This window comes from Lepisma saccharinum, chromosome 4 (assembly GCF_977018435.1).
Source record: "Lepisma saccharinum chromosome 4, izLepSacc3.1, whole genome shotgun sequence".
In the NCBI taxonomy this organism is placed as follows: domain Eukaryota; kingdom Metazoa; phylum Arthropoda; class Insecta; order Zygentoma; family Lepismatidae; genus Lepisma; species Lepisma saccharinum.
Genome location: NC_139232.1, coordinates 111,702,437 through 111,716,167, shown reverse-complemented (window position 1 = coordinate 111,716,167; position 13,731 = coordinate 111,702,437). Strand labels below are relative to the sequence as shown.

The 13,731-nt window shown below is 35.0% G+C and overlaps 1 protein-coding gene across 1 annotated transcript in view; it reads left to right on the top strand.

Moving 5' to 3' along the window:
- LOC145986769 (protein Star-like) overlaps nt 1-13,528 on the top strand; it is a 56,382-nt gene extending 42,854 nt beyond the window's left edge. The window contains exons 3-5 of the mRNA XM_083121157.1: nt 26-220; nt 3,801-4,016; nt 8,038-13,528. Coding sequence (XP_082977283.1) covers nt 26-220; nt 3,801-4,016; nt 8,038-8,238 — 612 coding nt within the window. The 3' untranslated portion in view covers nt 8,239-13,528. The remainder of the gene's footprint in view (nt 1-25; nt 221-3,800; nt 4,017-8,037) is intronic.
- The last annotated feature ends 203 nt before the right edge of the window (nt 13,529-13,731 follow it).

The following is a 13,731-nucleotide window of genomic DNA, read 5'->3' as shown; positions in this document are numbered from 1 at the left end:
AATAAATCTGCTCTCTATCTTTCAGCGAGGTGGCTTTTTTGTTGAGTGTGGAGCGCTGGATGGCGAGACGAGATCAAACACCCTTTACATGGAGAGGGAACTTGGCTGGCAAGGTTTATTGGTAGAAGCTGATCCTAGCAACGTGGATCTCATAAGGACAAAACATCGACGAGCATGGATAGCAGATGTCTGTCTCTCAGTACATCCTTATCCTGAGAAGGTAATTTCAACACAACAAATACCAGTATATTCTAGTAACTACAGTAGCATGAAATCAAGAACCACAATTATGGGCGTAATTGGTCATATATCTCGTTACATCGGGTTTATTGCCAAAATAATTAGAATTATGTGTGAATGGTGACAAATATTTTTCTTCCTCAATAGTGACATGGAATTATTATGTAGTTCTATAAAAAGTGAACGAATAGGTTATTTTACAGTAGTCATTCTCACCTTAATTATAATAGTTCATGGTCTGTTATGAACCTTTTTTTTTTTTACATTTTCAATGTTTCAGTCCACTACCATGCATCTTCAGTATGCACGTCAGTTAAAAAATGGTTAATTTAAGTAAGAAATAACAGTTTAAATATACCTACTGTAAATCAACACTATATCACATTGGCCAGCAAATTTTAGCCTATTGAAGTACCATATTTCATCACATAATCATCACAGATTTTGTGCAAAAATTTTCTGCAAAGAAAGTAGGGTGCAACTATTATGCGAAGCTTTTTTCAAAGAACAAATTTTACTGTATTACTGGTACTTAATAATCATTTATTACTAAATCACCTTTGGTGCAAGATAAAGATGCATGGAATACTCGTGAATATACGTTAAAATTGTAGTCCAAAACAATATACATCATTATTTCCTGACTGCTTAGCTAATATTTTTACAGTTGTTACCGATTTGTGCATTATAGTCGAAATATTAAACTTAAGGAAATTTACTACAGTGTTGCAAAGTAAGGACTTAGAAATTTAGTCTTCTTTGTGGAAAGATTCTCACTGTTAGCTGCTATTATTGGTTTGGCTATCTGACACGCATGTGCAATGATTGTGTGATAAAAGGTTACAAACCAAATTCTTGTCTGAAAAATAGGGTGCAACGATTATGCAGTGGCGACGATTATGTGGTGAAATACAGTATATCATTCTTCAAAATAGTGAGAAATGGGAAATAAAAATTATGCAAAAAAGTACTAAAAATGTGTAAAATTTAAAATGAGATCATTTTTAAATGATTCCCATGTGACTGTTTACACATTTATTTTGGAGAATTACTTATTTTGAAGAATTACTTATTTAATAAGCTAAAATATAGTAGTAAACATAAACCCTGGACCACTTGATTACAAGCTGACAATGTTATCACTATGCCATCGGGGGAGGACCGATCCTCACTTGATGCAAGGTATTTTATTCCTTCCCCATGGGCGTCCGGAAGGGGGGGGGGCAATGGGGGCCGTGCCGCCCCCTGGAAAATGAAAGTCAACCAAAAATTATATATTTTTCACATATAATTTCATTTCAGCCACAATAACATGTGTTAATTATTGCATGAATATGATAAATCCAAATTTAAGCAATGTTTTTTTGAGGGAGCAGCACTATTATTGGAAAAAATGTGCCTTGTTTGCCCCCCTGAAAAAAAATACCTTCCTTGCCCCTCCCTGGAAAAAAATCCTGCAGACCTCCATGTCCTTCCCCTGTAAATGTTCAAAAATATCAGCTACATATGAAACTTCTGAACACCATGTATTGTCATTAATGCTGGCAGCAAAGTTTTCTCTGTGGTTCGTAAAATGTGGAGAGTATCTTTCCTTTGAAAAACCTGTGAATGTTTGTGGAGCAGAGTTTTCTCAGTATTGTGTTCCTGGCACACGACTTTCAGAATTCTAGTTTTTACTGCTCTACTTTTAATGTAATAATTATTAAAAATGGAGAACTGAGTCCATTACACTCCTTAAGGCTGGAGGAATGGCATTTGCTACCAAAATTTCCTGATGTAAAAAATAATGGGTAGACCGTGTGTTAGGAAAACGTTGCTGTTATCTTGAAGTAAAACATTTCATTTGACTAGCCATTCCTGGTAAGCCATCAATCTGTGCACACTGAAATGCGACCTTACACCATAGTTCAATGTCTTCCAACATAGCTGTCATAGAATTGTAGATGTCACATCCTGTCTACGTCAGAGGCAATTGTCTCCACGACAGGCACTGTTCTGTAAGAGAATCTGTCAAAAACTATGTAGGACATGTCTTCTTTGCAGTGGGAAATTGTATCCTTGGACAAAGGTACTTTTGATATTTCCCTCTCGGCAGCCTCTCCTACACATATTTTATTATTTCTTTACAAACAGGTAAAATCAGTTCTGCTGTATGTGGCTGCATTTTCCTGGCAATTCTTTCTCCTACTTCATACCTTGCTACTTGTGCTTTTCCTGCAATTGTTATTGTATCCTATATCTTGACTTGACAGGAGAGCAAACAACTGAAAAAGGCTTGACCTTCATCTATTAAATTACAATGTTTCGTATTCACGTGTGTCTGTAGCTTGCTCGGAACTAATCTTTCATTGGTCAATTTTTCACTGCATACAACACACACAGAAAGTTCACAATTTTCAGATTCCGTGTACATGAATCTATAACTTCATAAGATTCTTGATATCTGCTGATAGCACCTGAAGATGAACAGATCTGGGAAGGTACTATGGCACTGACACTTAATCTTGGCGATTCACTTGTATTTCCACAATGCTGTTCTTCACTTAGGCTGCTTAATCATTGGCATTTAACGACAAACTTATCCAAATTAATGAAAAAACGTGACAACTAAAAATGTTGCAATGTGATTAACGAACTGCAAACAGTATAGTCAACTAATTACTCACTCTTTCAGGTTTAGCATGTAAATCGAATCGGGAAAGAGTGTTCATTGGTTTATATATGCTCCACTAGAATTTTGGAATGACCAAGATTCTTCAAGTGCATTCGAGTGGTTTCTGCTGGATTTGCGACGTATTGACACTTCTCCCGAGTGTTTGAAATGCTTGAGCATGCAGTCTTGCAATCTACTGTGTTGCTAGAGAAATAGTTGGGAGACATTTTAATGCTTTTTTCTGACACCTCGAAAAAACCTTCACCATTGCATTTCTAGTGAAATTCTAGCCTGATTTGATATATCATATTACCCCCTTCCCATTTAAAATTCTGAAGTTGAATTCAAGATGGCGGTCATTACTGTCATATGCTCTATAACATTTCTCCCACCCCTATTACAAACCTACAGTGTTAGTTTTGCAGAACAGTATGCCACTCAACTTTTATTCGGGTGTTTGCATACTTTGGATCACCCTGTAGTATAATTACCTGTGGACTACGTTATGCATTGTGCTATTTACTCCATGACAACGGCCAGGTTTGAAAAGTTTAAATTTTTAAATAATTTGATTTGATTTTCTTTTAGTGTTGCTTTACTGCAACTTTTCGCTAATCACAACAATGAGAATAAGTGATGATATGTTGAAATTGATCACTCACAAAGGACACCCAGCCTTGTATTTAAACCCAGTGTACTGTGCTTACCACTGCACTACAGAGGTCTACATTTCTTTCTCTTTTTTAAAGCAATCTACAGTACGGATGTACCAGAATATTCTACATGGTGCAACAGTGTGCCACAATCCAAAAAAAATTGAGAACCACTGTTTTGAACTAAATAAATACTAAAAATTCAGATTACAATCTTGAACTTCTAAAATATAAAACTCTTGTTATACTTTCAGGTAATGTTCAAACAGGGATTCAACATAGGAAAAATAGCATCTTTTGTTACAGAGGCAACTGAAACTACAAAAAGAATTGTAGAGGTGCAGTGCATACCCTTGTATACTCTTCTAGTCGCACTGAACCAGACAACCATTGATTATTTCAGTTTGGACGTGGAAGGAAATGAGTTGGAGGTTCTGAAAACAATTCCATTTGACAAAGTGGACATTAAGGTGGGTACACAGTTTCTTTAACACTCTTATACAGGCTGATACAGTACACATATTGTGAAACATGCAATATTCTACTAGAGCAGTGTTTTTTTAAAAGTCGATGCCCTGATCTAAACAATTTTACCCATGAATAGCTTTCTATTTTTTTAAACTTTATGCGTTAATAAATATGTGCCCAGGAAATTTAATATTAACAAATAAATTATGGCATAATCATAGAGAGAATTAGATCGAATATTTAGGCTGGTTGACAAATACAAATTTGGTTTAAATTAGTTGACTGGATCTAATGGAATATTTTAGTTTCTTTTGGCCAATATCATTGAATTAATTTCGTAAGTGCTGATTTTCATTGGCATGTTCCATTTCGCACACCAAAAACTTCCAATTAATCATAATTTCCATTTCAATAAATTTGTTAATAAAAATTGCTGCACAATTTAAATTGACCATGGTGCTCGTTTGTCAACCTCAAAATTTGGAGATGAGAAACAACGATCTCCCAGGTTAGATCATTTGATCACTCATCACGACACAACCTCGAACGAAAGGCCATATTTCCAGGTGGTTGCCAGTTTGGACTGCAAGTAGCTTCACCTTCCTGCCCTGACTCGAGAATGACTTCACGGTTGTCATTCAAATTTGGAGGCAGTCTCCTTTCAGCAGTTTTAATTTATCACCAGATGGCGAGAAAGAATTTCTTCTTATAACTGGTGAATACCAAATGAGAGGCCATCTTTCCAGGTGGTTCTCTCTCTACATATTTGTTATAAGATAATATATTCTAGAGATGGACTGATATGAAAATTTACTGATACTGATATAAAATGTACAATATCATTAACCAATATTCTACATACTGATCCAATATAAAGTTGTAAATGTTCTTCCAAGAACATTAATGGTTAATTATGTAACCAGGTGATTCCAATGGTTTTGTCTCCAAAAGAGAAGCTGCATACAGATTCAGCATTTGAAAATTTACTTTACACTCCATGGTGCAACAGCCCTGTAAGGACCAGGGTCTGCAAAGTGGCTTTTTCTGTTGGTGAGGCGTAGTCAGCACAATGGGTGCCAACGCTGTTGGTTTCAGGCTTTTCTAGACCGGACTTTACAATAGCAGAGCATATGAATTAAGCAGAATTTTGCGCAAAATCACAGGCTACTTGTGGTTATATTGAATTGGTAAAAATAAAACTGATGGCCCAATATGCCTGTATTTGATACTTTATCTGATAAAGTTAGGCCCTCCTCAAATCATTTTAGAAGTAAATGGTCGCCAATAGACAGTCTATTAATGCATGAAATAAAATAAGAATTAAATTTTGTTCACTTTGCAAACAAAGAAGATGTTCATTTCAAATAGTATATGATACTATAGTAAATAGTATATTTCAAATAGTGGCCGCGGTGGCTCAGTCGGTAACGCGTCTGACTACCATGCTCAAGGTCCCGGGTTCGAACCCCGGCCGGTTCAAATCCGGGAACTTTTCTAACGGTGAAAGCGGCCCCGGCGCCCACCCAGCGTCGAATAACATGGGTACCTGGGGGAAACCCTGGGGGGTAAAGGCGGTCAGGGGCGTGATGCTGATCACATCACCCCCACTCACGACCGGATCAAGAAAGTGTGGGGCGTTACCCCCACACCCCCTATACGCCTTCATGGCGTGGTGCTATGCACAGGGGAACACTTTACCTTTTTTTATATGAAGCATCAAGTTCAGACTCCCCAAAATGAAATCCTGCATTCATTACTGCTTGCAACACAAATTTAAGGAGTATGTAAGCATCATGGCTAGGACATGCACTGAAACTTAAGCCACTACAGAATATATATCTTATTTTTCTTCATTCATCCAATATATTGCAATCTCTGCTGAAAATTGTGTCTGCAAACATATCAATAGGTGTTTTGAAAGCTCTACTGTGTTCAGTAGAAAAACATTGGGTTTCAGTAGATTTCCAAGAACACAGTATGATATAATTGATAACAGTAGAATTTGCCAACTGTGAATAGTAGAAATTTCCAGCAGGAATTGCATTGTCTGTTTTGAAGACAGACAATGTAAAGCTGACAAGGTGAAGTTTGTGACAATATAGTTTATAATTATAACATAACATGAAGAACCAAATTAAAAAGTAAGGAAAATCAAAGATGCAGCCTTCATAGCAATGGTCCAAAACCCTATAAGTCATCCCAGTTGTTGCGTTTTGTATTTAAACACTGGATGACTATTTACACTATCACTGGACTACATTGGAATGGTCTCGACCACCGTGTAGCAATGTTACTTGTTGCTCTCCTGTTCGTGTTGGGTATTCCCAGATACCTACTATGCCTTAAACAGTCTCCAAAGAAGAGAGTCTGCATAATCCTGCCACCTGGTGGTGACAAGTTAGATAGACACTTAAAATGTACAACTTCTCACACATTCATAATACATATAATAATAATACATACACCAATCTATACCAAACACCAGTTTAGAATTCAAGCACATATAATCTCCTCTCCTCAAAAATTTCAAAGAGTAGCATTGAGGAAAAATTAATACTGAATTCGGGGGGAGGGGCGCCATGGAGTAGTTGGTGACAGCAATGTACAGGGTGTCCGGCTTAGACCTTTAACATTACAAAATATCATAATTTTGCAGAGAAACCCAATTTTATTACCAAAATTTACATTTTGGTAGAAAAGCTCATGCATTTTTTTGTCCCAGCACCAGCACATGTTCTCGACGGGCATACTGTAGACTTGGTCCTTGATGAACCCCCTAAAGAAAAAGTCTAGGGGGAAAATATTGGGCAAACGCAGAGTCCAAGCAAGTGGTTTAGATCCTCTTCCTATCAATCTTCTAGGAAAATGCTCATCGAGAAATGATAGCAAAATGTGCCAGAACTCCGACTCATGAGGATTGTCACTTCTCCAAATACGGCAATTCTGCTTGTTAACTTTGAAACACGTGTGGAATGCAGCTTCATCAGAAAAGCACACCTTGTCCAGAAAAGCATTGTTGTTGTCAATTAACATTTTACCCAAAAACATCTGTCTTTTAGGTTTATCATCAGGATAAATTCATTGATCTAACTGGATCTTGTACGCCCGTAGACGTAACCTTTTGTGCACAACATCACGGATAGTAGACCGAGGAATTTTGAGCTCTAAACTTGCACGTCTTATTGATTTTCTTGGACTTCTTGTGAATGCAGTGCAAATCCAATGTTTTCCTCTGATACCTTCCGCCATATGCTTCCGCTTCGCATACTTCCTGTGCACCGACACAACACTTCCAGTTTCTCTTAGTTGTTTATCTCACTTAACAATACTCACATAGGAAGGAACTTTGTCGGGACGTTGAAGATTGAATTCACGCCGAAAAGCACGTTGAACAAGCTTCACAAATTTGTTTTCTGCCAGTGAAAGAACGCAGAACACTTTCTGCTGAACCGTCCACTCCGCCATCTTGGAATTTATGCGTTACACACGCATGCGTGTCACGTTAACTCGAAGTACTGGTGATTCTCGCAAATGGCCACAGTTGCCAGTGCTATACAAACAATAAGTTTCATTTGAAATTGAATGTAACTTAAGTTATACTATTTTGTAATGTTAAAGGTCTAAGCCGGACACCCTGTATTTGTAGTAAAAATTATGACTCTTGTAGGTTTGATTTCCACCACAGGCAAAAAAAATTCACCTGAAGACGAGAGAAGAGGTTCTCTCTCAAAACATAGTATTAGAATAAGTATAGTTTAAAGCACTGGACAATGGATAATGTCCAATTAACATTGCATGCTAATGTAGAACCATTGTCATTAACATTCAGAGAATTAATTATTTTCTTATTTCTTTCCAACAAGGACATTGTTCATGTTCTGTGTTTTGAAAACATTGATTCTAAACTGATCAGAAAACACAAGTACAGTTTTCTTGCTTATATAAAATTATGCAAATCTGTACATAACTATATATTTCCAGAAAAATGTTTATCTAATTGTTTTATTGTCCTTCACTGTGTAGACACTTTCTGTGGAGTACATCCATGGTCCTGAAGGTAAAAAAGGACTCCGGAAATTCATGGAGGGCAAAGGCTACAAAGTTATGGCAGAAGTTACGCACCATCAGTGGTTAGCAAATGATTTCATATTCGTGAAAAGCTCAATCATGAAAAATTCCAAAATCAAACCATTTGCGATACACGATGGGTACAAAACAATATGATCTTCAAGCAAAATGTTGTGAATGTATAAATAAAAGATATATCAGTATGTCGAATAGAAGCGAGCCATATAAAATCAGTAACACACGTGATAAATTGTGAAAAAGAAGTCGGAGAAAGATGAATTTTATGTTGGTAAAATGTGCACATGTGGAGTTTCAACAGGGCATAAGAGGAGCTGGCCTTCTGCATTAGCGCAAATGTGTGTGTCCTGCTGGTTTACAGTTTGCATTGCAATACCGCTGGAAGATGGCAGTGAAGGCATAAGAAGAAGCATTTGGCCTAATTTCTCATTGATGTTGTGTCTTCACGTATTTTTACTATGTTGATCAAATTTGAGATATTATTCCAAGTACCAGTCCTATAACTAAATCCATGCATTTTATCACTTTGATTTCTGATTATTGAACCCATTTGAATCTTTCTTAAAAATCACTAATTTTCACTTTAATTTATAAACTATACTGGTTGTTTTCTAACTTGTACACTGTAAAAACCCCACCCAACGTGATGTTCATGTATAATAATTACTTTCTTACATTCCAACCATAGTTCCACACACATATATTCTTATTGCATGTACTCGAATCTATTGTGAAATTCTAATGAGAATAGTATAGAATAAAAAAAACTAGTGTTTCTTTATTTGCATGGCTGGTAAGTCTTTACGCTTTGACACTGAAATCACAAAGAAACTGCTCTCCAGAGCAATACCCAAATTTCCATGTACCTATTATTGTTCCTAATTAAAATAAGTTGTCGATACTTTTGTCTTATATATATGAAAAGACTAATAGTTTCAAATCATTCCATCTGTGATAATAGTTAAATTTTGAATTTCATTCTACATTTACAAAAGAGAATTGAGTAGAAACTGTGTGATTTGAAAGGATTTTGTGTAAAAACACAATCTTTCTGCTCTGTGTACATATCATTTTCATTTAGTTATTATTTTATGAACAGTCTTATACTCTCCACTTTGCCATATTTATCCATGGACAGATATAACTGAAATCTTTAGGTAATATTCATCTTTTATCATGTTAAATAAATCAGGCATTTACTTTTACGTTCCTTGTAAGTTGTGTTTGGTAAACCCCACAACTCCTCCCCTTCAAATATGATAAATCACCATGGTGTTGAGCACCAGTTTCATAAACGAAATCCAATATCCGACTATAGGATTGGAGAACAAGTGTTGTTCTTAAAAGTTATTGTTAGAACCTAAGAACAGCAATAGAAACAGGAAATATCTTCTTCAGCCATAGCAGCCAAGATCACCAAAGCAGAGCCTACCCACCTGTCAATATGTTGTCCACCTCAGTAAAATATTCTCTGCTAATACTGCTACAAGATTGGAAGCCCCCGCCCCCTTCCCATTGTAAATTGCTGTGGGGTCATTACTTCAGATTTATCATTTAACACTTATTGCAACTTGTCTTCAGAACCTTCAAATATTTCCAATACACAATGATAATGACATTGACAATAATAATGTACTTACCTTCCTTAGTGCCCCTACTTCTTCTCATTCAAACTCCAAATGAGCATCAGGTCCTTAACAGAACTATGAAGTGTGTCAACCTGTGTAGAAAAAATCAACAGAAAAGTTTACATTTTTATCTAGTGGTAACAATCAAGTCATAGGCTACTGTTTCTATTTCTTTCATATATATTTCCAGTGACAAACACTATCCTCTTTCTAGGGGATTTGGTATTGAACATTTCTGTCAACATAGTGAGTGTGAAAAGAAAAATGAATTCCATATCCACGTATATTGTGAAATATGAAGGGTGTGTGGGTGTTTTGTACCTCCTTGTACCCTGTCTTTTGAAAGGAGTGTTTGTCACTATATTTCTAGTGCATAAAAAGCTTTTAATGAACCATCTGTCTCACAAGGAAAGAAAACGTTCCTCCAATGCATATAAATGTTTAATAATCTACATCAATCTACAGATAATGTTTATAATATCATTAACTGATTTAATGCTTAAGTTAATAACTTCTTAGCAGCTGATTGTAACATGTTTAAATTTTTTCATTATTTTCTGACAAATTCCAAATGTACTTAATACTTCTAATAAACATAGAACAGTTTATACTATGTAACAAAAAAGTACATTTGCAACACAAAAACCAAATACAATCTATATTTTTTAAAAAAATAGATTAATTGAAAATTGTTGAAAAGCAAATGTGTCAGTATGATGATAATGTTCCTAACATCAAATCATTAAGGCATGTATCAAGTATTGAAACTGATAAGCTAGCTAGTTGGCTATCTCTGTGCATTGCACAATGTTGAAAGCACACGGGGCTGCCAGCATGCTGGAAGTGGTGCGATCAGCTCCATGCTCTAGCCATCTTTATTCCCCCAGGTACAGAGACTATGTGAGCCCCACTAAATGCACGCACGGCCATGAAAATAGGTGGCTGGACAGAATCACACTGATGCCACATGTGCAAAGAGCAAAGCGATAGCAGGTCAAAAGTCAATGGTTCCCGCACACTGTGTGGCAATGTCAACCGGGCTTTGCCAAGTTCGACCAACCTCTCTCTGAAGCATACAGTTGTTGCCCCTGACCTTTCGAGCAAATACTGCCTCTCTTAAAAACCTCCGAGCACACGGGGTTGTGCAACAGCGCGAACTTCTGCCACCTACCTAATTTCATAGCCGTGTGTTTAAGATCACTCACCCTAAGAATCAAACTTGAGTCTCCAGCAAAGCAGTCAACTGAAACATGGAGACTTTGAAACTGATAAACATTTTCTGTAAATGTTGAGGATGTACCTATTTTTTAATTGAAAAGAAAATGTATACTCAAATCACAAACTGGTGATAAAAAGACAATTGTTGATACAGTCACTACATTTGTCTTTGAAAAAGCTCATTCCTAGCTATTTCCCAAGAATGTTCACATTTGCTTTCATTGTAGTTGAATTTTAGTGAATTTCTATTAACAACTTATCTTCACTGTAGTATTTATCTGTATCCACCACAAAAACATTCAGTACTTTGCATTCATGCACTTGTATAATATTGTCACTACATCTACTTCATTTTGAAAATAGCTTGCTTTAAAGCATCTCTATCATCTTTATATTTTCTTGTTCTAACTTGGTCTGCAGCATATTGTTTCCTCCTAATTTGATGTGAGGTAAGATGGTTATTAAAATAGTGAAGCTCTTGAATTTTATGCATAGCACCTTGTAAACAGAATATTAAGCCTAACGTTTTCTTTGAATCATGCATTTTTGTTATTCCTTTGTTAAAAATAACAAATTGTAGATTTTAATATTAATCATCATTCCATGTTCATCTTGTTAATTATCATATTAATGCAGGTATGTTGCATTTTTGGTTTGAGAGTTTCAAGTTATGTAAGATGTTCATGTTTGAGATGGTTTGTGATTTTTTTCACTGCTGTTCATGTGTATAGAACCAAAGATTTTAATTTATATTGTATGAAAGATTATGATTCTAAATTTGGATTCCACAATGTCTTTGCACCAAAGTACTAGTCAAGAACTTTTTTTTTAAATGAATTTCAGGGTAATGGGACCAAATAGTATATACATATGTACTTTAACAGTTAAATTTTAGTTGATTTTACTTGTATGTTTAATTTCCATTTTAAATGTGTGTAGTTAAAGAAAACAATAATATTTGAGTCACTGTTATGTGGTATTAGCTTTAAACAAAGAATTGTTTCAAAGTGCTTATATTTTGTCTTTTTCACTCACTCATTTTTTTTTAATGAAAATCTGTTCCAAATCAAATATTAATTGTCAGTTCTAGGTTATTTTTCTCTGATGCAAATTTTTTTAATGTTAATAAAGCCAATTCATTTATCAGCAGAAAAGCATACTACATAATCTCAAATGTTATATGCAAATTATGATTAAATGAGATATATTAGATGCGTTAATATACTTTATGGATACCGTAACATATTGTAACACAATATGCGGTTTCAGCCTAGATTCAATTGTGAATTTCTAATTTTAATTTGTATATCATAATTTTCCAGCAAAGAACAGCATTTATGTGAAATGTTCCACTTAGTGTATATATATATATATGGGGATTTAAGAGGTCTGACTAGATATTGAATTATTGGAAAACAGTCTCAATCAGTAACATTTTGGCTATGGGCAAGATGAAAGCTTGATCAATAATATGAAGTATTTTTGATGTATGGTTTGTGATTTTTTTTAAGTGCCAATTGTACATAGTTATGACTTGTGATTTTACAAATTTGGAAGTAAATAATATGTTATTTTTTGTATTATAATTGTGCAAAATTGGTTTAGCTAGAAATAAAATAAACTTTGTAATACATACATCAATCATTTGATGTATTGTGTGGTTTGCAAGAGGATGTTTGTTTAAATCAATGACAGGTTATTGTCTGAACTCTATTATTGATGTAAATGGGTAGGTTTCTTTCCTCTTTCTTTTTTTTTTCCACAGATATGTTATTGTCTTGAGCACAAACCAGAACTTCATTCTGTCATGTTAGTAGGTACAGACAAGTGGGGTACATGAACTCTCAATGTTTTGTTTTTTTTCAAAAATTTGTTTGGATATACTAGGATGCTAAAATTTAAACCAGTACATGCATTAATTAAGTTCATGGCAAACCTTAAACAAAATTAAATTCTATAGACAGAAAACAAAGGTGGACAGTAGCACACCTATGAGCCAAACCAAATTACTGACATACTAAATTTTTAAATAATGCAAATAAGAATTTTATAAATTTTGTATTTTGTATCATCACCATTTTTGCATTGCTCTCAAAATCAGTCTTGGCTAATTCTTGTTCAATAAGATCTCATTTGTCTGCAAGATTCTGGGTCGCTATTAAAATGATATGAATGAAACTATCACACATCTGGACACTCAATAATAATTTAATTCCAATGCATTAACTTTTGATTTAGACATCTTTATGACTGTCACAACAAGTTTGTTTACAATTATGTTCATGTACACTGAATTTAGTTCATTGAGAGAGAAGTACCCCATATTTTCAGAAGTTTTGTAAAGTTACAAGGCACTTTGAGATTGTAATTTATAACTGAAACTCTTTCCTGTCATGATATTATAGTTCTCTCAAAATTTATTTGCAATGCTTGAAAGACTTGATGCAAAGAAGTGTGTTGTGTACTATTCATTGTAATTAATATAATTATGTACAAAATCATAACCAATTCAACTGTTATTTTTTTGGTGCACTTGAAGACTGTACATCCAAAACCTTTGTTGATTAAATTATTTTCTTACATTTTGTGCCTAATTTTTATTAATTACATGTACAATAAGCCTAATATTTTACTTTAATAGAATATGTAGATGATATAACTAGAATTAGAACACATTGCATCACAGCCTGGGTCATAACAGGATACAGGAGTGCCCACAGGGAGAAGGAGAACAGCATGGAATGCACCATCAAAACTTGAGGGGGGTCCTAAAAATAATATAAAA